Source organism: Silene latifolia, chromosome 4 (genome assembly GCF_048544455.1).
Source record: "Silene latifolia isolate original U9 population chromosome 4, ASM4854445v1, whole genome shotgun sequence".
In the NCBI taxonomy this organism is placed as follows: Eukaryota; Viridiplantae; Streptophyta; class Magnoliopsida; order Caryophyllales; family Caryophyllaceae; genus Silene; species Silene latifolia.
This window is the reverse complement of record NC_133529.1, coordinates 22,302,887-22,329,388: the sequence shown is the minus strand read 5'-3', so window position 1 is coordinate 22,329,388 and position 26,502 is coordinate 22,302,887. Positions and strand designations below refer to the sequence as shown.

The 26,502-nt window shown below is 42.9% G+C and overlaps 2 protein-coding genes across 7 annotated transcripts in view; both read left to right on the top strand.

The window, feature by feature from the left end:
- LOC141653235 (pre-mRNA-splicing factor ATP-dependent RNA helicase DEAH1-like) lies at window positions 1-25,413 on the top strand. 6 transcript variants are annotated; one of them, XM_074460936.1, is made up of 14 exons: window positions 1-371; window positions 12,591-12,948; window positions 13,375-13,452; window positions 20,974-21,053; window positions 21,199-21,269; window positions 22,068-22,125; window positions 22,214-22,273; window positions 22,366-22,431; window positions 22,927-22,992; window positions 23,128-23,251; window positions 23,333-23,432; window positions 24,116-24,183; window positions 24,301-24,373; window positions 24,852-25,413. In XM_074460936.1, the coding sequence occupies exons 4-9, from the start codon at window positions 20,980-20,982 to the stop codon at window positions 22,988-22,990; spliced, it is 393 nt and encodes a 130-aa protein (XP_074317037.1). In that variant the 5' UTR covers window positions 1-371; window positions 12,591-12,948; window positions 13,375-13,452; window positions 20,974-20,979; the 3' UTR covers window positions 22,991-22,992; window positions 23,128-23,251; window positions 23,333-23,432; window positions 24,116-24,183; window positions 24,301-24,373; window positions 24,852-25,413. The 6 variants fall into 6 exon arrangements, with proteins under 6 accessions (XP_074317037.1, XP_074317034.1, XP_074317038.1 ...); XM_074460933.1 differs by lacking the exon at window positions 12,591-12,948; XM_074460935.1 differs by lacking the exons at window positions 1-371; window positions 12,591-12,948; window positions 13,375-13,452 and adding exons at window positions 18,386-18,879; window positions 19,004-19,075.
- The window catches only part of LOC141653233 (pre-mRNA-splicing factor ATP-dependent RNA helicase DEAH1-like), a 221,466-nt gene continuing 211,444 nt past the window's right edge, over window positions 16,481-26,502 (top strand). The window contains exon 1 of the mRNA XM_074460931.1: window positions 16,481-16,780. The gene's annotated coding sequence lies outside the window, so the exon portion shown is untranslated. The remainder of the gene's footprint in view (window positions 16,781-26,502) is intronic.

The following is a 26,502-nucleotide window of genomic DNA, read 5'->3' as shown; positions in this document are numbered from 1 at the left end:
CCGCACCACCAACCTAACCCGAACCCGTAAACCCACATTCGCACCCCTCCACGCAACCAACCCAGGCACGAAAACCATCGCCATCACCATCCTAACCGAGGGCTCCCTCTCAGACCCTAAACTCCGCTACCGGCAACAGGCGGTGAAGGTCGGCGACGGGGACAAGGAGGTTGTCCGAGAGTACTTCAACGGTACTGGGAAGGAGATATATGGAGATACTGATGATGATGTTAATAAGGTTCAGAAAGATATACGGGTTGGAAATGTTGTCAAGTTGTTGTCTGATGAGCGGAGTTTGAAGGGTGTTACTGTTTCTGGGACTGGATTGTTGTCATATTTCTGCTGCTATGGTTGCTGAAGCTCAAACTAAGGTACTCACTTTACTTTATGTGTTTCCGTCATTTGTTTACCTTTTTATTTTTGTCCGCAAATTGTTCCGGGTATGAATTCCGAAGTTATTTTTGTCCCCACAGACGGCGCCAATTGTTCCGGGTATGAATTCCGAAGCAGGTTTGTTTACCACGCTAGCTTTGTCGAATAATGCCTCTTCTAGCCTTGACTGCTCTCCTCGGCGTCTCCTGCAACAATGAGCAAACTGAGGGCTTGGCTTTGTGCCAAGCGTACTCACTCCGACGCTCAAGTCAGTGAACTTATTGTGACTAAGTAGTATGTAGCTTGATGACGTGTATTGTAGAGAGATGAGAGAGATAATACCAATTTAGGTGGTTCTTAGGTTAGATTCTGGATCCCTTCCTCAATGAGGATTGAGGAGTATTTATAGACTTTCACCTTTTGTCACGTAGTGGCCAAGTGGGCCAAGTGGCATAGCAGGTGGAAAGACTGATCTACCCTCGGCCGAGGGACCTATGGCAGGCCGGCGAGCCTGGTTGACTCCATGCCGAGGGTTCTTGGATATGAGTACGCGGGTATGTGCCCCGGCTGGTAGGTTACCATGCCGAGACCCAGGCTTGAAGGCCGAAAGGCTGCATCGGCTGGGATGTCTAAGTCATTGGCTTGCTGTGGATATCTTTGACCTCGTTCAATATGTTGACTTGGTCAGCGGGCACAGAATATGCCCCATCAATTTGCCCCCAGCGTAGTCTATGCCGTGGTATGGGCTCCGATGTATGCTGAGTGTATATTCTGTGCAAGTGAAAATTTTCTGCCCCGGCTTACTTCTGTACAGGCCGTACCGTATCCCCCCTCCACATGGATGTGTAATGGACATCAAAATGTGGAAGAGAAGGTGCTGCACGCCGGCGGACCCAAGGTTGAGAGTGCCGGTGTAATTTTGATTGCCCCGGCCGGTGCTGCCTAGCTTGGTTAGTCGTGTTGCCGGCGGAGAATAGATAGTTTAGGAGTTTTGCTGAGGAAGATGAATAGGCAAAGGGATATGAAGGGGCGTGTTGAAGACGCTTGGTTACTGTTGCTTTGATTTGACATTCAACTGTTGCGTCGATTGACATTCCGTGTACGCATGCCTGACATGTGTCTCTTCGTTGATTGGCTGACGCCTCATGGGCTGCGTTTTAATTGGTCCTCCTTTATGGGCCTTTGCCTATAAATACCAGATCAATGAATGAAATTGGTTAATAATTTCATTCATTCTAAAAAATTTTCTTCTTTCCAAAATTCCAAGTCTTTCCCTCTCTTCCGATCTTCAGAATTTTTACGTCGGCGTAGCATTTTTCTTCAAGGTAAACCGAAAAAACTTTTCAACTTTTTGTTTTGTTTAAGTAATTGTTGTGAACCATGTCTTCTACTGATGCCGGTCCCAAGATGCCGTGCGCCGGGGTTCCCCGTCGCGTTTTGATGAGGAGGAGGTGGTAGCCGCAATTCCGTTAAGGTCGAGGGCCCTAGGTCTCCTTCCCCTGAAGTTGACCGCGAGTTACGGAGCGGTGGGAAGACGATGTCGATGATGAGGGAAGGAATCCTTCCGTGCGGAGAGGGCGGCGATCTTGCATCATTACGATGTCTGCACCATCGGCCCCAATCGTGCTTGGACCGATGGGCTCGCCCGCTGTTCGGCTCTGAATTTTTCAAGAGCACTTCTTTTTGGCAAGGGGTACAACATTGTTATCCCTGGAGAGGGTCAGGCCGTCTGTTGCCCTCCCCCTGGTCACATCGGCGTATATATGAGGCACTTGGAGTATGGTCTCCGGTTTCCTCTTAATATGTACGTCTCTTCCATAATTCAAAGGCGATGAACGTTGCGGCGGCGCAGCCTTCACCCTTTGGCCGTTAGGACTATAGTCGGCTTTGTGTGGCCGTGTCGCTTCGTGGGGTGATCCCAACGGTAAACTTATTCCGCCGAATTCATTTTCTTTGAATGAATGTTCAAGGTGGCCGGGGTGGTATAGCGTCCCAGATCGAGCCGGGCTATCTCACCGTGCCTAAGCTCACCTCTTGCAAGGGCTGGAAGGAACGGTGGGTGTATGTCGAGGTCCCAGATGATTATCCGTTGCCTCGGTCTTTTGAGCACCACGTTAACTTGCGGTGCGAGAGCAAAGGGGAGCGTGAGAAGATGATCCCCAAGGGCAAGAATAAGATGGACGCCGGGAATGTCTATCTTAATGAGGACGAGAAGCAGGCACTGAAGCTTTTCGAGGTCGATGATGATGGGGCGCCGAAGGTTTGGTTGCCCCCGACGCAAGTCATCTTGATGGACGAGCCGCTTTGCTATGTCGGCCTCATACCGGCCCTAGCACAGGGTGAGTGGGGTCGGTGTGAGGCCCATTTCTGCTTTAATGTTTTTTCGTTGTTTGTTTCTTGACATGTCCCTTTGTCTAAGTTTTACTTTGTTTCTTTTACGAGCACTTTGGTCCCGAATCGTCCGAGCAACTCCTCGAGAAGATGGGGCTGGACAAAGACGGAAACGTTAAGGAGAAGAATCCGAAGGTCGATGTGCATGACCGCCGTCCGTCGCCTACTGACCTCTTGAAGGGCTTGGACGAGGCGGCGGCCCAGGCCAAGGTAGCTGCTGCCTTGCCTCGCCGGGTCCGAAAAGCCAAGTCTACGGCGGCGACGGTGTCAACCTCAGTTCCGCCTCCACCAGAGGTGGAGGTCGTTGACATTGTCGATGGAGAGGATTCCGATCTTTGAGGATCTCCGCTTAGGCGTAAGAGGAAAAGATCTACCCATGCCACCGATGCTTCGCTCCCGTCGCTCATGTTAATGCCGGTAGCCAGGAAACGGGTCAACCAGACCAAGAAGAGCAAGCCCTCCGTGCAGGTCTAACTTGCGGCTCGGTTTAGCTCATTAGATATACCGATGGCCCGCTCTCGGTATGTCCATGAACGTTGACGTGGACTCTTTGGTTGAATTTTTGTAGATCAACCGGCGCGATCATCCCACCATGCGAGCGGCGAGTTGAGAAGAGGCCTATGCAGGGCGGCGGGAAAAATGCCGACTCCGTACTCGCGTCGATATCCAACGACCGGCTCATAGCGGAGGGTACAAAGCTGGGCAAGAAGGTTGGGATTTGGTCCGAACTGGTCGGCTCTCGTATTAGGGAGCAAGAAAAGGCCTTGGCCGAGACGGGACCGTTGATAGAGCAGTGAGGCTCGATGTTGTTGCCGCAAAGGGGTGGCCGGAAGGCTAAGCATGACTTCCTTGCCGCACAAGCGCGGTCGAGGAAATTGAGAAGGCTGTCGGCCGAGAAGGCCAATGTAGAGGTCTGCTGATTCTGCCGCCGCCAAGGCGAAGGAGGAACGGACAGTACAAGGGCGGCTACGACGTTGTTGTCGCCCAAAGGGAGGAGTCTAAAAGGGCGTATCGGCTCCAAGCGGAGTCGCATAGGGAGACTAGTGCTATCCTTGCCCAAAGGGAGAAGGATATTGAGACACTTCAAAGCACGATTCTCCCTCGCATGTGTGCTCAGTATAGGGACCTGACCGAAGAAGCTTTCAGGGAGGTGATAGATGAGGTCTATCCGGATGGCTCCTTTCTGTGGACAAAATTCGACGAGCTGTTCGATGATAGGCTCGAAGCTAAAGAGAAGGCTGCGGCGGATAAGGCTGCCGAGGATGCGAGGGCCAAGAAGGAGGAGGAGGCGACCGCTGCAAAGGCGGCCCTTGCGAGAGAAGACGAGGGCGGCCGGGAGGAGTCCGCGATCAAGGCAAGCGAGGATGCTAAGGCCGCTAAGAAAGTGCGGCGGATAAGGCATGAGGATGCTAAGGCTGCCAAGAAAGCTGAGGATGCTAAGGCTGCCCAGATTGCATCTAAGTTGCTCACCGAGGGTAACGCTGCTGATGGCGGTAAGGGCAAGCAGCAACAGGCATAGGGAGACGGGCGGTCGTCACCAGGCTCACCCGGCGTCTCGGATAGCTTCAGCTATTCGGGGGCCAACTATTAAGCCTTTTCTCCCTGCCATCCTTTTGGCGCTTCAAAGAAACAATCAAAACCTTTTGCTTTTTCTTTTCCTTGTATTTTGTAAGAACTTGGTAGGTAGAGTCTTGGCTTATCCCAAAGGGGACGGCCGTCGTCTGTGTTTCTCCTTCTTGTAATTCGTTATCTTTTCCTTAATGAGAATTTTGCTTGCTTTGCCTCTGGCTGGGCCGAGGCATTTGGTCTATCCCTTCACTTGTCTTCCTCCGCGTTAATTAATTGAGCGCTTTTTTTTTTACCTTTGGCTTCAGTAGGCGATTTAAGAATGCGTATCTCAACTGTGTTTAACGTCTTTAAACTCGGTCTTAATTTGCCGAGGCGATTGCGTTAATTAATTGAGCGCTTTTTCGTTTTACCTTCGGCTTGGCCGAGCGGTTAGAATGCGTATCTCAACGGTGTTTAACGTCTTTAAGCTCGGTCTTAATTTGCCGAGGCGATTCGTTAATTAATTGAGCGCTTTTTCGTTTTTACCTTCGGCTTGGCCGAGGCGGTTAGAATGCGTATCTCAACTGTGTTTAACGTCTTTAAGCTCGGTCTTAATTTGCCGAGGGCGATCGCGTTCACTCGTCTCTTCCCGGCCAGATTCGGGCAACGGAGTTTACGTTTTGACCGCCGTTGAACATATGTTAGCATATCGGCTCGTCCCCGTCACTCCGTTAAAGGCCGGGATGATCGAGGTTTTGCTCGTCTGCTGTGTACATATGTTAGTATGCCTTCTGATTGGGGTGGATTAACACTTTGATGAAAAACTTGGATGACTCCTCATTAGATATGAATATGCATTGGGGTGCCAAAAATTGTTTTGGGCAACTCATTTGTTATACAAAGTATTTTTAAAGAGATTGTCGGTGTTCCAATGGCTCATCAAAGGTACATCTCCCATGTCCATCAGCCGGTATGTACCCGGCCTCATTTCTTCAACTACCTTGTAGGGACCCTCCCGATTGGCGTCAACTTGCCATGGATGTTTCCTTTGTTGGTGGCAAACTGACTTCCTTAGGACCAGATCTCCTACTTTTAAGTCCCTTTTGTGGACTCTTCGGTTGTAGGCCCTTTTCATTCGGCTCTAATAGACTGCTAAGTTGAGGCGTGCCGTATCTCGGCTTTCTTCAACCAGGTCCAGGGAGGTTCTTAGGCCTTCCTCGTTTTCATCTGGGTTAAAAGTGGCCGTTCGAATGTTGGCACCGTTGCTTCAATCGGCGGGATCGCCGGACCCGTAGACTAGGTGAAAAGGATCGTACCCCGTTGCTTCTTTCTCCGTGGTCCGGAGGGACCATAGAACGCCGGGCAGCTCATCGGCCCATCTTCCCTTGAGGTCTTCAACTGTCTTCTTCAAGCCGTTGAGGATCGTTTTATTGGCTGCCTCCGCTTGTCCGTTGCTCTGGGGGTGGCAGACGGAGGAGTATGCAAATTTGATGCCGAGTTCTTCCAACCAGCTCATTATTGTGTCACTCCAAAATTCTCGGCCATGGTCGAACACCATGACTTGGGGTAACCCAAAGCGAGTTATGACATTTTCCCAGATCACCTTTCTTACGGCCGCCGTAGTTTTCGCAGCACCGCCCACGGCCTCAACCCATTTGGTGAAGTAGTCGACGGCGACGATTAGGAACTTTCTTCCTCCGGATGCCGTTGGAAATGGCCCTAGTAGATCCATTCCCCACTGTGCAAAGGGAAGGGGATTAAGCACCGGTTGCGCGAGTCTCGGGAAGGTGCGCGTATCACGGAGCGTGCATCCGATACCAAGTTGCATTTTCTGGTTTTGTTTCTGGAATCTTCAAGCATGGTGGGCCAGAAGTAGCCGGCTCGGAGAGCTTTGTGGGCTAGTGTTCTTGCCCCCATGTGATGACCACAGATGCCTTCGTGTATTTACAAGATTAGCTCTGCATCGGTTGGACCGACACACTTCAGGAGTGGCCTTGTCACGGACCTCCTGTATAACTCTCCTTCAAACACCAAGTACCTTGCTGCGATCCTCTTTATCTTTTGTGAGAGATTGCGGTCTTCCGGTAGCTCATGTGTCAGTTTATACCTCTTTATCGGAGTCATCCATGTCGTCTCGGCTTCCACGTCGCACACCATGCCGATGGTTTCGTCTATGCTTTTAGCGTTCCTGATGTCCACCAGCACGGTTGGTGATATTCTTTATGGTTGAACGGCCGATTTTGAGAGAGCGTCGGCTCGGTTGTTCTCAGACCTGGGGATGTGTCGCATTTTGAATGACTTCAATTTTGAGGTCTCGGCTTTTACCTTTTCCAGGTATCTTACCATCCCATCGTCCCGAGCTTCGTACTCTCCTTCGTATTGGTTAGTCACCAAGAGAGAGTCATTTTCAAAATGATGTGTTACGCCCTGGCGGCTCGCTAACTCAACTCCGGTTATCACCGCCTCATATTCGGATTCGTTGTTTGAGGTCGAGAAGGTAAACTTCAAAGCGTACTCGAACTCGTCTCCGTTTGGGCGATGATAAGGATGCCGGCTCTGAGCCGTTCATGGGAGGATCCATCGGTATATACCTCCCACATGCCGGGACACGATTCTTCCCGATCGTGCACTCGGCCAAAAAGTCTGCCAGCGCCTGCCCCTTTATCGAAGGCCTCGGTTTGTATTGAATGCCGAAGCCAGATAGCTCCACTGCCCATTTGATAAGCCTGCCTGACTGTTCGAATTTTTCCAATGCTTTTTCCAACGGCTGGTCGGTTAAGACCGTCATGGGATGTGCGTCGAAGTAGGGTTTCAACTTCCTTGCGGCAACAACCACGGCAAAGGCCTTTTTTCAATCAGCGGGTAGTTTCTCTCGGCGGCAACAGTGTATGGTGATAAAGTATATTGGGTGTTCTTTGCTTGTTTTCTTCTCGACGATTACGATCGACCGTGGCCGGGTTCTTGCTAAATATAGATATAGCGTTTCCCCAGGCGTCGGTGCGGACGGGTCGGGAGAGTTTGCGAGATGGGCCTTGATTGTTTGAAAGCTGTGCTTTGTTCCTCCCCCAATGAGTCTTTATTCCCTTTTAGCACTTTGAAGAATGGGGTGCTCTTGTCGGCTGACCGAGAGATAAAACGGGCAAGGGCCGCCATCCTCCCGGTCAGTATCATAACCTCTTTGCGATTCCTCGGCTCCGGCAGGTCTAGAATTGCTTGGACTTTCTCCGGATTGGCATCAATTCCCCTGGCGCTAACAAGCACGCCGAGGAATTTGCCGGCCCGGACACCGAAGTTGCACTTTGTAGGGTTAAGCTTCATCTTGTATTTCCTTAGTGAACAAAATGTCTCGTGTAAATCGGCTAAGTGCTCGCCGTCGGACTTGCTCTTGACAATAGCATCGTCGACGTAGGCCTCAATGTTTCGCCCTTTTTGATTTTGGAATATTTTGTCCACCAGTCTTGTGTAAGTCGCGCCGGCATTTTTCAAACCAAACGGCATCATTTTGTACATGTAGGTGCCGTGTATGGTGATGAATGCGCATTTAGGCATGTCTTCCTCTGCCATGAATACCGATGGTATCCTGAAAAGGCGTCGAGCGAGCTCGGCATTGTGTAGCCTGCCGTTGCGTCTATTAGGCTATCTATCCGAGGCAAGGGGTAGCAATCTTTCGGGCATGCTTTATTAAGTTGCGTAAAATCAACACACATCCTCCACCCCCCTGATGACTTTTTAACCATTACAACATTAGCTAGCCATTCGGGGTATGTACAAGGGATGATAAAGCCTGCATCTAACAACTTATCAACCTCGGCCTTGATGGCATCTTCCTTTTCGGCCGAGGAGTTTCTCACCCTCTGCTTCACGGGCGGCGGCTGGGGAGTACGTTCACTTGTGAACGATGACTTCTCGGCTTACACTGCATCTCGGCGGTGAGTACGCAAAGACGTCTTTGTTCCTTCTCGGCAGGTCTAGGAGATCGGCCACGAATTTTGGTTCCGGCCGACACCGACAAGCGATCACGGTGCGTCTGGATCAATCTCTATCTGTTCGGTCTCCGCCCCTTCGACCATGGCGACGTGGTTGGTGCTCATCGGTTCGTCCTCCTGTCTTAAGGATGGGTTCTTCCCTTTTTCCTCTTTCTTTGCCACTTTGAAGGATTGCATGTTGCATCCTCTGGCCGATATTTGGACGTTGACCACCTCGTCTTTTTCGTTCTTTGAGAAGAGTTTATGAACCTCCCCGCGGTCCGAGACATACATCGGTGTCGGGGCCCGGATGGACATTACAAAGATCGACCTCACTCAGGGTGACACGACCGATGAGAACGTTGTATGCGGATGAGCCGTCGATGACCACGAACTCGGACATCACATTCTTGGCCGCGTCGGACTGGCCGAACATCATTGGTAACTTGATAGACCCCAGGGGGACCAAGCCTGCCCCGGAGAAGCTGTACAATGGGTTGGTGCATGGGCTAAGGTCCGCAATTTTCGTGCCGAGCCCCGAAAGCACTCCCGAACATGATGTTCGTGTAAGCACCCGTGTCAATCGTGCATCTCATGACCAGGTGGTTAGCTATGTCTAAGTGGACTACGAGCGGGTCGCTATGTGGGGCGATGACTCCTTCGTAGTCCTTCTTCCCAATAGTTATGTTCGGGATGTTGGAAGCGCGGGCCGCCGTAGTGGGCACGAAGTTGACGGCCCGATCTGATTCGTTCGGTGCCGTTTGTGCCCGTGAGCGGATCCGCCGTTCTCGTTTCCCCCGATGACAACATGAATTGTTCCTATCCGTTGAAAGACGGATTTTTATCTGAGCCACCGGTGTTAGTCTTTTGGCCTCCGGCAATATACTTGCCGAGGCTCCCTTTCGGATCGGCTCTTGAATGGCATTCTTCAAATGCGGCGATCGTTGGTTAAGTGACCGGTGTGGCCGTGGTACTCACGATGCAGGCTCGTGTCACCGTCCCCCTAGGTTTGGGGGCCTTTCCCACTTCGTCCCTCGTTTACTCGCTCGGGAGAAGACCTCGGCGGCCGATACGACCCGGGGGGTGTGATCTTTGTACTTCTTATGGTAGTACGGACTGAACTCCCCGTCGTCCGGCTGGGTTACTCCTTCTGGCGGGCTGTCGGTCCGCGACCTATTATTGTCACGGCGCCCTTCATCCGGCTTGTCCTCCCGGTGGCTCTTTCTTTCGAGTGCCGGCCTCGCCGTGGCCTACCCATATTTTGTGATAGTCTTCGACCTTAATGGCACAGTCGGCCAATTTCTGGCGGACTCAAGGCTCGAGCCACCGCACTTGATGAGCTCGTTTTCAAGTCCCCTGCGGGAGGCCTTTCATCGGTCACGAAGGCCGCTAGTTCGCTGTTCGGCTCCCTAATCTGGCCGAACCACGGCATCGAACCTCTTCACATAGCTTCGGAGTGACTCGCCTCCCTCCCCGCTCGATGGTCGGGAGATCCGATGTCTCCACGGCTCTCCTTTTATTGGTAGAGTCTTGGGCTAAAAACGCGTCTCTTAGGTCGGAGTAGGAGTATACCGACCCATCGGGTAGCCCCTTGTACCAACTTTGCGCCATTCCAACCAAGGTCGTTGGGAAAATTCGGCACCAGACCTCGTCAGGTTGCTCCCACACCGACATGTGAGACTCGAAAGCCTCGGCATGATCGGTGGGGTCGCCCTCTCCTTTGTATGATATAGACGGTAGCTTTAGCTTTGGCGGCACACAGGTCTCTAGGACGTAGGCACCGAGGGGTCACTGTCGACCACGTGTCTAATGACACGCGGCGATCGGCTCCTCGCATCCCTAGTCCGGCCCCTCTCCCCGTGGCGGGAAGGGCTTCTTCTCCGACTACGGTGAGTCGGACTCCTTCTTCGACTACGGTGAGTCGGACTCCTTCTCCGACTACGGTGAGTCGGACTCCTTTCGCTCGTCTGGGGCATGCCTCGTGGGCGTCGCGGCGACATCGTCCTTCCGCGAGTGCGGGAAGGGCTTAGTTCTACCACTGACACTCTGGGCTCCCCCGGCGTCTTGGTAGGCTCAGCCTCTCTTAGTGCTTCGTTCAGGTTTCTCGGAGTCACCTTTTGGGCCCTAGCTTCTGGACGGGTCCCGCCGCTCTTGTCGGTGTGACAGTGTGGGCCGGCGCGGCGACGATCGTGTCCGGGAGCCCGGCTTTCTTTGCGCATCAACCACACGCCCCATGACGGTGACACTGGTCGGCGGGCGCGGCGTATCGGCATTATTGGCATCCCGAACTCCGGTTGAATTATCCGGGTGGTGGAGGGTGCACAACCAAATTGTGGATGGTATCACCAGGTGGAGGGGCTCTTGATTCTGAACACCTCTTGTTCTTTTGACATCTTCTTAGCTTTTTGGGTGGGTTTTTTTTTTTTTTTTTTTTTTTTGTTTGGGAATGACTAGCTTCTAGTATCTGTGATCCCCACAGACGGCGCCAATTGTTCCGGGTATGAATTCCGAAGCAGGTTTGTTTACCACGCTAGCTTTGTCGAATAATGCCTCTTCTAGCCTTGACTGCTCTCCTCGGCGTCTCCTGCAACAATGAGCAAACTGAGGGCTTGGCTTTGTGCCAAGCGTACTCACTCCGACGCTCAAGTCAGTGAACTTATTGTGACTAAGTAGTATGTAGCTTGATGACGTGTATTGTAGAGAGATGAGAGAGATAATACCAATTTAGGTGGTTCTTAGGTTAGATTCTGGATCCCTTCCTCAATGAGGATTGAGGAGTATTTATAGACTTTCACCTTTTGTCACGTAGTGGCCAAGTGGGCCAAGTGGCATAGCAGGTGGAAAGACTGATCTACCCTCGGCCGAGGGACCTATGGCGGCCTAGAGCACAGTTGACTCCATGCCGAGGGTTCTTGGATATGAGTACGCGGTATGTGCCCTGCATTTGGGGTTACCATGCCGAGACCCAGTTGAAGGCCGAAAGGCTGCATCGGCTGGGATGTCTAAGTCATTGGCTTGCTGTGGATATCTTTGACCTCGTTCGATATGTTGACTTGGTCAGCGGGCACAGAATATGCCCCATCATACACAAATTCTCATGTAAGACCGTTTTAAAATAATTTGTAAGACCAAAATAAAGGAGAGTAGTCAAAAGCATTTTCCTGCATTTGTTCTCATCATTTGTTGATTATTGAGGTCTCTTCCCATGTGTGTGTTGGGAATTGTCTGCTAAATTTTGATTTTGGAGACTGATTTATATATAAGTTAGTGGGTTACTCTTCCTATTAGTCTATGACCAATCAGTTTTAAGATGAAATTTCAATTGCTTCTGTAAACCCATTGGCAAGGAGTCAAGGACTCATCATGTAGCCTTATCTTTTACGTTGTAGCTTGGAATTCTGTTTTGTTAGCTCTAATTCCCACCAATTCTGGGTGTTTTTCGTCATTTAGTTCGTTTAGTATCTTTGTGATCGCCTTGGAAGAGATTGGGGATTCTTAATGATTTTGACGGCCAGTAAATCACACAAATGCACACTATTCTTTGGTTGAAATCAAGCAAAATGACTTGCGTAATTCGTTTTTTGTTTTCTTTTTCAATTGTGAATTAGCTAGTCATTCGACATAATTGTCGACTCACTAAACAACCTATTAGAGTATTAGGTACATCTGACCCCCTAAGCACGCATTTTGCGAAAGTCCTTGAAGTTCTAGGTTAATGTTGTTTGATAGATACTTAATGGCTTGGAGTATTTACCCTCGAAACGTGTCTAGATTTTGTGTCAGCTGCACCTGAATTCTGCTGTGCAGTGTGGGGACTTTTTATCCTCGTCACCTTACTTGCCTAATCCCAGTTTTGATAGGCAGTGTTGTGATTATTTTTCCACGAGTTTCTATCCTCTACATTTTGATGGATAAATTACCAATATACGGAGTAGTAAAATTTCATGCGCAGAGGCCAACATTAAACTCAGGATACGCTCATTCAGAGCTAATGATGTCAATGGACCGAGGATGAGAAGTTACAAAGAATATCAGATTTCCATTTCATGTTACGAGGAAAATAAGTAATTGTGGATCTCAATACCAGTTCTTCCTCTAGTTGTTGCCTAATGCTTATATAGCCGCAGCGTTATATGTTAGCAGGTGTAGTTGCTAGATGTTCTACCCCTTTATCGCATTAATCCTTCATATGCTGAGGGATTGGGGTTCTGTTTCACATAATCTTGCTAATATGATTTCCGATGGTTTTGGGCAATGCCCAATTTCTTAGTCATGAACAATGACTTTAACTGTCATCTGTTCTATGTTGCACAGGCCAAGGAGGAGATTACAAGTGGCGACAGTGAACTAGTGATGCCAAAGTTTGAGGTAAAAGATCTAGAAAGTTTGGATGGAAAGTACGACACGGTAGTCTGCCTTGATGTATTAATACATTACCCTCAAGATAAAGCAGACGCCATGATAGTCCACCTAGCCTCTTTGGCTGAGAAGCGGCTAGTACTAAGTTTCGCGCCAGACATTCTACTATGCCTTGTTAAAAAAGAATAGGAGAGCTCTTCCGGGGATGTCGAGAAGGCTCTTGAAAAGGTAGGTTGGAAAATCAGAATCCGAGGACTTGTTACTGCTCAGTTCTACTTCTCTCGTATGGTGGAGGCAGTTCCTGCACAGTGAGGTTCGCTTCATTCATGTTCTATATTTGTAGAAAGCAATTTTGGTTTAGTTTTTTGTGAAGTCTTGAGTTATTAAGCAAGTTTATCCTGAAATTGTGTCAATAGTCATTGTAATATACTAACTGCACTGAGTCATCAGATTGTAAATCTGTATTAATCACATCAACGTCGTCTTAATCAGTTTGCCTTCTCCAAACACAGATTATACTCCATACGATTCAGGAAAATATTATTTTCTAGTCGGTAGTACTGAACCGAGTACTAGTGTACTACCACACTCATGTAAGATTGTAAGGATATCATCATAATTCTATTCTCGGGCGAGTATGATGGCATTGAAATACAACATTATTCGATAAACGCTCTATTAATTGTTTATTAGGTACAACGACTTGTCACTTTTGTGTTGACTTTACACCATGCTACAGGTTGTTCCGAGTAGAATAGAAGATAGAAAGGTCAAGAGAAGAATTTCCAATGATGCTGCAGATGATGACGATTCCGAGGTAATTTAAATGGTGATATTCTTTTTTTTTCCCTTTCTTTTCTCGTTTACCCTCTTTTCCCTTTTTTTTCATCTCCTACCGGTAATCCTGCCTGACCACCAATTACTTTCGGAAGAAGTATTTGTTGTTTTATACTCTCTCTATCCTGCGTGTAAGTGGTTCTTAGGTGGTTTCTGTTGCTGGTTTTTAGTGAAGCTGCAAATTATTTCTGTTATTTCTGGAGGATGCTGTGTCTTCTCTGTTGTATTCCTTCTCTCACTGAGAAAAATATAAATAAGTTTGTATGTAGGGAACCATTTTTTGGGTGGTGGTTGTTGTTTTTGTAAAGTAGGATATTGATGGATCATTAAAGATGAAACAAAGATGTAAATAAGCATTTATGTGAAGGAGGCTATAACTGATCATTTCTGTTCAACACTTCAACATAGGTTTTGAAAAGTGGTTAACTAAGTTTTTTTTTTTGAAAAAGACTTAATTAGCAAATGAGAAGTGACTATCTGATCCTAGATTTCTAGTTATGGTCCTATTAGTTTGATTTTATATTTGAATGAACTTGATCGAAGAATAAGTGTCACCTTACTCATTACCAAATGTCTAGAACAATGCTACCATATCCTCAGGATGGAGTAAGATTCAAACAAGCTCTTATCTTGTCATGTTATTATCAATTTCTTTTTAATAAGAGTCGTAGAGGTAAGGCTATGTACATCCGATTCCCCTTATTTTGCTATTTGCGAGAGCCCTTGAGCAATATTGTTGTTGTTGGTCATGTGTCTACACATGAGATGAGTGTTGAAAATTTTGTTCCCCCCCATTCTCAAGCCCGGGGAAAGCACTTTAACTTAAAAGTGCTGATTGGTCTATTGAAGATCATTAAAAGTGCAAAAGAAGGAAATATGAGTTCGACACTTCTTACCATGTTTTTGCCCGGAGAAAAGGACAAAGAACATTTTGTCAGATATTTAGTGAAGAGTTTGACACTTCTTACCATGTTTTTGCACCTTAATAGTAAAATGTCCTGGGAATAATAATATTGTTTTTCTGTAGTTGAGGATATGCTATATTCTCAGTTTCTTTTCTTTCTTTTCTTCTTTTTTACAAATTCTGTTGTGAGTTGTGACTATGATGAAGTTTGTCAGCTGTTAGCTTATAGCTGGATAAGAGGCTGTGAATTCAGTATATTCACTTGTGACAGATGAGCTGCGGTAGCTTTTCTATCAGAGAACAATTACTTGACTGTCATGCTGGTAAATTATGTGGAGTTAATGCTCCTTGCTTCTGGAAATTTGTTTCTGTATGCATGACATTGTATGTATGTGCAATTCTTTATAAGGTGTTTATCACCAAGTGTAACCTTTTGGCTGCCAACTTCAGTTTTCTTTGTTGTCTGATTATACAGTCAGACGAGGAACGATTACGTGACCAAAGAGAAAGAGAAGAACTAGAGAGACATGTCAAAGAAAAAGATGCTACTCGTACAAAGAAGGTAAATAACATCGTGAAACACCTTTTTTTTTCCCCCGGTCAGCCTTACACTTCACTAGAGCATATTTGGCCATTTTGACACAAGATTTGTGAATAAGTTGTACTGTTGCTGTTTTAGTGATAAAATATTTTTCAAATAATCTATAATTACTGCAAATTTGTGAAGAGAACTTGTACTGTTGATATTTTAGTGATAAAACATTGGCCTTTCTTGTAGCATTATTAATCTAGAATTTAGCTTGCATGGGGTTCATTGTGCTGATGTCAAGATGCATATATACATCTTACGCTGGAAACCCAGTATTTACTCCAGCAATTCATGCTCTTTCTTGATTTTTAAAATGTTATCATAAGGTCTAATTTATTTCTTTAGTATAGATTAGTACTTCCTCCGTAATGTTGTGTTCTTCCCATTTGACTTTTTTAAGGTCAAACTTTGAAAACTTTGACCTATATGTACAAAAGTATATAACATTAGGATATGATACAACGATATTTACATTTGTTATAGAAAAAGTTTCACAAAGTTATATTTTCGACAAAAAAACTAATATAAAAAAGCAAAAAAAAAGTGGTCGAAGTATCATCTAGAAGATCACAAAAAGTCAAATGGGAAGAACATGTTAAAGAGGAAGTATGGAAGATGATGGAGAATTTCTTATTCTTGTAACATAGTTACTTTAGTTATAGCCTGTTTGGTTCACTTGTATAGCCATATCTTGTTTTTATGTTGAAAGGCTTTTGACATGATGCCATCAATATGCTTGCACGATAGTCCTTGGCTCCTTGCTTAGTATGTGATCCTTCGTAAACTTCTCTCTTGGTATTGTGCTATTACATTCTTGTCTTCGCTATGCTAATTGCAATGGTTTTATTACTCCTTGCTTATGCTAATTGCAATGGTATTTGATCCCTTGTTGGCTGAATTTTGAACTAATGTTTGCTCATCTTACATCTTCCCTTCTTTGCTTTTACCCAAGACGGTAACATGTAGGAAATCCTCTAAGAACCAGGATAAGAGGTGCAGAGTATCAGCATTTTCGCATAGCAATTTAATAGATTGGAATAGAGAAGCAATCTATCGTTCTTTAATAATTTTTAGAGTTTTTTTTGTCAAAAACTACCTAAAATTTACCTCATTTTCATAAATACTGCCTAAATTTTTTAATTTTGCGAAAAACTACCTAAATTTTCTTGACTTTTGTCGGACACTACCAAATTGAAAAATCCGATAAAATTAGACAAAATTCTAACTCGAAAACATTATTTTTGGCATTGAACATACATTATTTACTATACTTAACCACCGCCAATTGTTTTGATTAGCTATTAACACATTTATTTCAATTTGTTTTACTACAATTTTGACTAGTTTGGTCGAGATTGTGGCTAATTTGGACAAAATTATGATTAATTCGATTGCCATTTTGACTTATTTGTTGGAATTATAGTTAATTTGGAAAAAAATTGTCGAATTTGCTCATTAATTTCAATTTGGTAGTTTTCGGCAAAAGTAAAAAATATTAGGTAGTTTCTCACAAAATTAAAAACTTTAGGTAGTATTTATGAAAATGAGGTAAATATTAGGTAGTTTTTGACAAAAAAACTCTAATTTTTAACGTATTGGAGATAATTTGTTTCACTGATGAACTGATCTGCTGAAATAAGACGTGTGGCCCACTCATGGTTTGAATAATCACATCTATCATGGATCAAGTTGCATTCAATGTCTTCATGGCCCCATTCTTAATTTCAGTGAAGTTTCAATTTCGGAGATACCAAATGCCACCTTGAATGCTGTATGATCACGGGAAAAAGCAAATTGTCCCTCAAGCTCCTGCTGGTACCACTTTTGCATTCTTGTTACCCAGTGATAAATAAACATTTACTATTGAATCTTATGTGAATTAAAGTATCAGTGATTCTTCATTTATTTCGAGAACAGCAGTATCGTTGTGGAAATTTCAAAATCAGTGATAAATTATGAGTGCCCTGCCATTGTGGAGTAGCAGATTTTTGCAAGTTCCTGGTTTTACTAGAATGAACTTTTCCCCACACGACTACATTGATAGAATTATGAGAAAGGTTTGAATTGTATTAGAATTGCATAGGTTACATTGATGAATAGTAATACATATATATAGTGATCTACAAACAATAGAAAACTAACCTAATACAACCAACTAGCCGTAATACAAAAGATATGGGTGTACAAATATTTAGGAAAATATAATCAAAGAGAATAAACAAATGATCCTGAGTATATTAACAATATAAGGTGGAGATATGTAAGATATGAGTGAATCGTTGAATATTCTTATCATGCCCCCGCAAGACGGACGTACCGAAGGTGAGGCCGATCTTGGACATGAGTGAGGAGAACCGAGCATGTGGAGGGTGATTATTTCTGGGATGTTGGGCAGGAGATGCGGGGATGCCCAGGCGTGGGCTTGGTGGTTAAAGGAGATGCTTGGGTGTGTGAATGGGAAGAGTGGAAGACTACCAAGACCGGTAGTTGAGGGACGAGTATGATGCGAACAAGGAAAGGCAAAGGAGAGCAGGTGGTGATCGTTTAAGATATAGGGGTTTGCCGAAGGCGTCGTAAAGTGGTGAAGCAATGGTGGTTCATTGGCGGCCGGACTACCAAAGTCATGTGTCAAGAGTGGTGAATGGGGCCATTGGGCCATGTTTAAGTGTGCCCTAACTCCTAAGGCGTAGGGTAGTAATGTTAGTGAATTTTTTTTGTTTTTTTTTGTTTGTAAATATTGTAAAGGGAAATAGGGTTTCATTGGACTAAGGGTAATTTAAAAGTGGGATAGGAGAAGAGTTGTAGGGTGAAAACGGTGTAGTATTTATTTATTTATTTATTTTGTTTTTTTTTTTGGAAATAGAGAAGGTTAGGAGTTTGTACGGGTTTTGCCATGGTAAAAATATGAGGTGTAGGTTTTAGTTGCCATGGTCAAAATCTAATGGTTAAAGGGGTTGTTGAGTTAGCGACAAGGTTTGACGTGGTGGCCGCGTTGGCGGCATATTTTATAAAGGGGTGGTCATATGGACAACCAAAATTTGTAAGGGGTGGTCATGAGTGACCAAGTTTCCAAGGGTTGGTCGAGTGGTTGACCAGATTTATAAAAGGGTGGTCGCGTGGGCGACCAAAATTTGTATGGGGTGGTCACGAGTGACCAAATTTGTGAGGTGTGGCTATAAAATGACCAATTTTGTAAGGGGTGGCCATGGGAGACCAAAGTAGGGGTTGATCGTTTGATCGGATAGTTTGATGCAATTCTTGGGGTAGCGGAAGATGGGGTAAGAGTGGTGATGGTGGTAGCGGAAGAGGATCAACTCTTAAGGCGTTAACCTTTATCAAGAGCACAAGGTCATATCTTACATATCTCCACCTTATATTGTTAATATACTCAGGATCATTTGTTTATTCTTATCATACATATATACTTAAATTTACGGTTTTATGGAAACTGAGTTTTGTAAGGGGAACGGCCGAACGGCGATATTTGCTAGAAGGATATTGGTGATTATCAAGCAAAGTCGGGTCAATCTGTAATGAGTACTCCATGAATTGTTTGCGTTCAAAGGCACCTCGCTTAGAAGTCTGGTGGATTTTTTAGGAGCAATGCGTGCACAACATCGCATTTCTAGCCTTGGTTGGGTGTGCGCTTTCCAATTGAAAGTTCGATTTATCTCTCCCCCTGCCCTCCCTTTTTTTCTTATCCATTTCTGCCGTGTTTATTTGCGTTCTTTTGCTTGATACTAGTATGACCTATGATATGGAGCAGATGCTTGTAGGCTATTATCTCTACTAGTTGAGGTATGCTCATGTGGAGCTTGCGGATCTCGCTTTACTAAAAATGATATATATTTTATCCTCGATCAGCATGTTTTATACTTGAAGAAAAGAGAGGAACAGAAAGTGGAAGAACTCAGGTAATGCACACAAGCGGCAGGACTTGTTTTTGTTTTGCTTTCGTGCATAGCCTGGTATTCTGGTGCAAAGCAAGCGTTCTTGCTCAATGAGGGTTGATTCTTATATATAATTTGTTTTGTGCAGAGATGAAGTAATAGATGAGGAGTTTTTGTTTGAAAATGTCGAGTTGACAGAAGCAGAGCGTCGTGCATACAGGTGACACATTTCAAATGTCTATTTTCCTATATCTCCTATGAGTACTTATCTCATGTTAGGAGACCTATCTTGTTCTGCGTCTTTATGTCAAGTGGATATCTTGGACCTCTCTCTGTATCGGCTTTTCTGTTATAACCATTTCTTTATCTGTGATTGTCCTGTTCTCTAGTATTTTCTATAATCTACACCAAACTACCCATATTTCAGAATTATCTTCCCATATTTGTACGCCAAGTGTAGTGTGGTGTGTATTGGAGGGAGTAATTTTTTTTTTAAGTAGTTACTTACTTTTGGTTCTTCAATCGAGTTATTGCCGTTAATAATAGATGTTTACCTCTTTGTTCCTTAATTTATTTTTTGGTATGTGTTGGACTGTTGGTTTGCTGGCAATTTCTGTATTTGAGGTTTTTTGAGATATCTAGTTATTTATTGTAGGCATGCATCTCTTTATTCTGGAGCCTTGATAATTTTTTAAGTGAGTGTTGATTAACTAGTATAGGCCCCGTGCAACACATGCACGGTATATATATAGAGTTTTAATTTTCTTAGCATATAACTTTTATATTTTAAATTGATGCTCCGTCGCTTATTACTTTTTCATATTTCACCTTATTATATTTTGATTTGAGAAAAAAATTAAACTGCAAAACTAATTAAGAGAATTTAGTAATGTCATGAAATGTGTATATTAATCTCCTGAAGAATAAAAAATGTGTATATTGATGATATTATATATATTTTTTACCATAAAGCTAATGAAATCATTTTGTAAACTTTTTAAAAATATTCTACTGAATTTTTTTTTGTCACAAAACTAATAATAATAGTTTATAGTTTTACTTTATACGTAGTAAGTATACATTATGACATTCTCTAATAATGAAATTGTTAATAAAAAGATTTAGCATTTTGTGGATTACAATTTTTTACCAATGTTATTTTAAATAACACATTATAGTTTAGAGTTTGAACAAAAAATTACAGTTTGATGAAAAACTTATAATGAAACAAAATATCATTGTTTCCTTACTTAAGTTGGTGCACTTTGGAGGAAAACTTTTGAGAATTCTTATTCTCTTAGTATATAGGGGATTTTATATCTTTGATTCCCTCGTGTTGCTTGGTCAGTGATATCCTTTCTGCAAACTCTGAACATTAGTTTTGGTTTCTGTGGTGTCTGATGACTGATGGTGAGGTGAGCACTGAATTGTGAAAGGTTTTTATGTGGTGTCTGATGGTGAGGTGAGTATGAGTAGTTCTTGAGCAGTGGCCTGGTGGTGAGGTGAGTACTGAATTGTGATTGGTTTTATGTGGTGTCTCAGTGTCTGATGGTGAGGTGAGTATGAGTAGTTCTTGTGCTCAATGGCTTGCCTTCGAGTTCAATTGTTACATAATATCACTTTCCCTCTATGCTCTGTCTGTTTTGCCATTTTCACATCAGGCATGCACTTTCAAAATTTGTGGTTAACAACTATACTTGGGTATACAACAACACCCGAGCCTTGTGACGAAAATGATTTGGGTTGGCTAACATGAATCGACATTTTGAATCATTACATTCATCAAGAATGAGTGAATGACACTATTTGTGTATGATCTTTCAAAAGTAGAAGGGAACTACAAATTGGTGTTCATGTCTAATACTTATAACGAGTTTGACACTTATAGCGTTGTAGATAGTACAATTGTGACGTCGATGGACTTTGAGGATGATGGTTAAGATCTGTTGACAGCGTTCAACCTTACTAGTTTATTTGTTACACACCGGCTACATAATTCTTGAGACAAATGGAAATAATTTTTCTTTTTCTTATCTTGGTTATGTTTACCGATTTATCACATCTAATCATATGTTCATGCATTTATTTGAACTTCCTTTTCTGTTTATTGAAATGCAGTATAAAATGCCTGATGCCTATGATGATCAAGGCCGTGTAAACCAAGAAAAAAGATTTGCTGTGGCAATGCAGCGTTACAGGTTTGCCTTTGAAACTTTTTATTTGGGATGTCATTGCATTTCTGGTTCACGAGTTCACAAAAAACCGTTAAAAGTAGTTATACTTATACAGTAGTTTGCGTCTCTTCAATGCAATTGATGTCGCTCTTGCCTGTTTATTTATCAGGAATGGTGGTGAATCTGGGGGTAAGATGTATCCATTTGCCGAACAAGAGGCATGGGAGCAACATCAAATAGATAAGATTACATGTCTTTAAGTGATACGTTTTCGTTATGCGGTATTCCGTATCCCATATGTGGGTATATCAACATAGGAATTTAAAAGATAGAGAATTTTTGGCATTGTATTTACTAAAATAAATTTTGTTCGTTGTGGCAAGTGGTTGGTTTATGTTTAGATTCTTCTTTTTTTTTTTTTTTTTTTTTTTTTTTTTTTTTTTTTTTTTTTTTGTGGCTTTACAACAGTAAAGATGGTGAGTTGTAGAATAAATGAGGTCAATACTTTGGTGTGAGACTCATAAATCTGTATTCGCTATTAAGAGAGGAGAAATAAAATCAGCTGACAAAAGTAAGCTGATCTGGATTGAACTGACTAAGAGCTCACCCAACTTGTGAATTTCTTTTCACCTGTTGTGGTATTGAGCTGATCAGAAATGTATATATTATAACATAGCAAATATTAGTTGTAATAGATGTATTCGAGTCTTCCTAAATGTGATTAGAACCTGGTTTACGTGTTATGTTTTGCATACAAGTATATATAAACGGCGCTTGACCCAAAATGTTAGATCAGAAGCCCAACCAAACTTCGGCTCGAAGAGATTGAGATGCTGCTGACGTGCCTATATATCTCTTTAACATAATATATCAATCAATGGATGGCCTAATTGGTATCAACGAGAGTATTTTTGTTCACTCCTGTATCTAGGATTATACATTTTTTTAGCATGGTTGATTGGTGGTTCATTTCTATCATGGGAACATACTATCTGGCTTTGCTGTCCCTCTAATTGAAATTTGAAACTTCTTTGGCAGGAAAAGCAACTCTTAAATTTGGTTCTAAAGACAAAAAGCATAGTGCAGCTGATTATGAGTATGAGTTGATTTTTGTGGTTGCTTTTGGCTTTAATGCACATTTATATACTTTCGACTTACCACGTACCCATTGCTATTCTCTTCAGCTATGTCTTTGAAGATCAGATCGATTTTGTCAGACAATCTGTGATAGAAGGTGACAATTTATGTTGGGTTATTTACAACTTCACTTATTCTACCATTTATACCCGAGGCTTTTGCTCTATTAAAACCTGAATGCGCTTTGTTTTGTTCAGTTTGAGGTAAGATTTCAAGCGAATCACTGCAAGAATCCCAAGCAAAGTCTGCTTTGGAGAAGCTCCAGGTTTGTCTTCTACTCTTCTCTGCTTGTTTTTCTTTTCATCCTTTCAGAAAACTCCAACAGTTTTTTTTTTTTTTTTGCCATGTCTGCTCTCTGCTAAATTCAGTCCGAAAATCTGCTTACCAAACTACGGTGTTCAGATTAGCATGATATTGCTAAAGGTTTTTGTAGAACAGGAAATGGTAATGTGTGTGTGTGTGTGTGTGTGTGTGTGTGTGTGTGTGTGTGTCAGTGTGTGTGTGTATAGTAAATGATATTTTTGCGCATAAAAAAGGTTTGATGTACTTCATAATTCCCGTCATATCTTCTTTCTGTTCAACTACTGTGTTTAAATATCAATCTGCAACAGATATATGCTTCTGTTAAAGTGGTTACTTTGTATGGTTATTGAGTTTTCTTTTTAGATGTCTTATAGTAGTTGTCAACAGTGATATGGCTTTGATTGGGCATGAAACCTCATTGTTATCTGATTGTTTGCCGATACTTCCTCTTGTAAAGACACATCAGGTTCTTCTGGCTTTGTTGCTGTTTAGCTTTTAAGGACTTAGAGCTATTATGGTGAAGGTATTGTGCTTATGATTTATTTCTTCATCGTAGATCCGTATTATCGTCGGGGAGCTATTATGGTCCATCTATCTTTTAGACTATCCTTAATTAATCGTTACAATCCTATATTTTTTTTAATGTAATGGACTTTAGGTCAGGAGCATGAAACGGGCCAGGGATATCAGAGACCAACTAGAAGGGCTTTTGGAGAGGGTTGAAATTGAAATTACATCAAGCTTAAATGATTTAGAAGCAATTAAAAAGACTATCACAGCAGGTTCTTGCACGAACAGCTTCCTTATCTATCTTAATTTAGAATGCCTTTCAATAGTTTGACACCTTTCTGCCTTTGAACCAGGTTTCTTTCCTCACTCTGCGAGGCTACAGAAGAATGGGTCTTATAGGACAGTCGAGCATCCTCAGACTGTTTACCTTCATCCAAGCTCTGTCTAGCTCAGGTAAGCTGTTTACTGGTTTGGAATCTAATGAGAACTTAAAAGTAAAGTCAAAAGATCGAATTATCAATTATGCATCATATATGGTTCATGTAACTGGTAGCAGAATTGATATGTTGCTTGTCAAAATTAGGACTGTAGAGAGGAGACTGATGTTAATTTGTAGTCTCGTTGTACGTGTTAGAGATTTTGATAATGGTGTGACACTGAAAATGAACCAAATAACTATGAGAACTTGATTATTAATCCAGGATTATGAGCTAAGAGGAATCTGGAACTATAGGATTTGCAGGCAATAGAAGTGATTGTTTACCTAGGCTGTTGATAGATACTCCTAGCATTTTACTTTTTTGCAAGACTTTGTTACACCTCTTCTGACCATACGACAATGAGTGTCAAGTGGAATGCAGTATTGTGATAATTCGAAATGTTTTGTAAAACATAGCAGTTGGTAGATGATCACTGGATGATGTTCAAATTCATTTTTATTGCACATTTACGACCCGGAGTATTATTTTTATATGTTCATAAGTGTGTAACTACTAGAATGGAGTATCTGACATAGCTATGGAGTGACGTTCTTTTTCAATTTCTTTTGTTGTTAGTCTTGTTTTAAGTTTTTACAAAAGAACCTCATGGCTGGTTGATGTTGCTTCTTAAATGAACGAGCGTTTGTTGTTGAACAGTGGAACCCTTGCCAAGATGGGTCGTGTACCATGAACTGGTTTCGACGACAAAGGAGTACATGAGACAGGTACCTTTTCTCTGGTCTTCTATGTGTAGCTAGGAGTGATTTCTAGCTGAGACTACGAAAGAAACTGCTGCTGCCATCTGTTTTCTTACTGATACTGTTCACTTTGACCAATTGCAGGTAACTGAGCTTAAACCTGAGTGGCTGGTTGAGATCGCTCCCCACTACTATCAGATGAAGGACGTTGAAGATCGTATGTCATCTCCGTACCATACCAGCATTTTAATTTTGTGTTATACACCATAAGGATTCACCCTCTCTATTTTACCTTTTGAGCAGACCGTATAAAATGACCTGACTAGAGACCCACATGGCCACGTCAGACCAGAACGAATGACTAAAGTATGACCCGAGCTTAACTCAACCGGACATTGACCTGACAGGAAATCGCACAACTACCCTCTCTGAAATGACTAATTTGAAATTGCAGTTACATTTCTTCACACATGATAGAAACCTAAATAAACATGTTTTAAAGGAAATGACCTGATGATCGCTGCTTATGGAAAAAATTCTGTAGCGAAAATTCCCCGATTTGACCCAAAGTGATCGACCATTGTTCTACCAGAATGACCCATCTACAGATCATTGTATTTGTTCTCTTGTAGATATAAATCTCAGTGGTTGATGAAATTTTACTTTTATTAACATGATTTGTTCTCTTTTGGCAGCATCAGCAAAGAAAATGCCTCGTGGAAAGGGACACTCGGCTGCCATCTAACAAATTTGTCTATGTGGAGTGTCTAAACGCATCATCTGAAGGCAAAATATCCCTTCCCATCCTTTTAGGCGGGCGGAATCAGATTTCTTTGCAAACGGGAAACCTATTAGTTATGACGTCTGGTTTTTGAGCTCTTGAAATCTACCCAACCCTGGAAAAATATGTGCATGCGGCGCTAGATTATTGTGGAGCTGATACCCTTGATGTTTATCGTTTAATTGCCTGTAATTAATTTTAGATGATGGAATGTAGTTAATTAGATTGCTAGGTAGGGATATAGATTTAAGTTTTGACCAGTGTACAAAGTATTAACCAATGCTTCCGGAGTTCTGGTGAAAGCACTTCTCTTCTACTGTAACCAATGCTCATCATTAGCTTGTTCAACTTCATTTTTCCCACTTTTGCATTGTAAGCGTCGTAAAATTATGTCGTGTTGTATTAGTTTTGCAATGCGTCTATTCTCTCTTTTTGAGGAGTATTATGATCGCTTGAAAAGTTCCGCTGGAATAAAATGGTATCTAAGCTGCAGGGGGTAGGTCAGTCTGAGTTTGCCAGACTGACCCAGTCTGTGTCGCGCCTGACTGGGTTTTTGACATGGGGAAAGGAACTGATGCAGTGCATTTGAGCAAAGCAAACAGTTTCATATGTGAAAGAAGTTTACTAACTTATTAACGTATAATAAATCAATCATCGAGTTATGGACTTAGTTGTGTCCCGTCTTACAATAACGGTAGCACATGGTATGGGGAACCTATGCATTACCATTTTTTAGGCATTCGAGTAAGGGGAGGTAATAAGAAATAAATAAATAAATAAATTTTTTTTGGTACGAATTAGTGGCAAAGCAGCTATTACACGGGAAATAACTACCCAAAAAAAGTCCCCTCGAAGGATTTGATGTAAATCATTAAAAGGAATATCTAAGTGCGCGTAGGGATGGTGCTCGAGGTGACTCCATAGTTTGCTAATAAACCAGCTGTTCTATTGGCTTCTCTATATATATGATCCAGCTTGACTATCTAATGGGCTTCTTGTATCAACTCTTGACAACGTTTGACGGTGAATTTCAAGTTATTGCTAACTAATTGGTCTTGTTTGATAAGCTTGATACAAGGAGAGTTGTCCATATGAACTAGGAGCCTCGTCATACCAAGAGATTTCGCTCTTTCTAACCCAGCAAGAAGAGCAAGTAATTCCACTTTCATAGAAGAGCAAATGCCACACGAGAAGTAGTAGGCTGTAATAAAAATTACCCGTCTCATCCCTAGGGTTTTGGTTGAAATAGTTCATCGATCATTTATCTCATCAACGCAAATTAGCACAGGATGATTTTATCCCGTCATTATAAACCGCACATTAACCCATCCATTTACAATACAACATACCACATTACACCCAAAAGATTTAGAAATATATCCAGTTACTCCAAAAATATACCCTAAAAACTGAGTAGGTTTCCTAAGAGACGATTTCTCAATGAGACTATTTTACAATTTTAAGAAAAAGTGGTACTAAAGGTAATTAAATAGGTACAAAACATGATTAAAGATAAAATAGGTACATTTATTATGTAAATAGGTACGAAATTACTATGTCACTAT

Bases quoted from the DNA above. Each gene is read 5' to 3' on its own strand.
- LOC141653235 (XM_074460933.1), top strand. From the start codon at position 348: ATGGTTGCTGAAGCTCAAACTAAG. The intron at 372-13,374 runs GTACTCACTTTA...ACCATGCTACAG, and splicing joins TTGCTGAAGCTCAAACTAAG to GTTGTTCCGAGTAGAATAGA. The intron at 21,270-22,067 runs ATAAGATTACAT...CTTCTTTGGCAG, and splicing joins ATGGGAGCAACATCAAATAG to GAAAAGCAACTCTTAAATTT.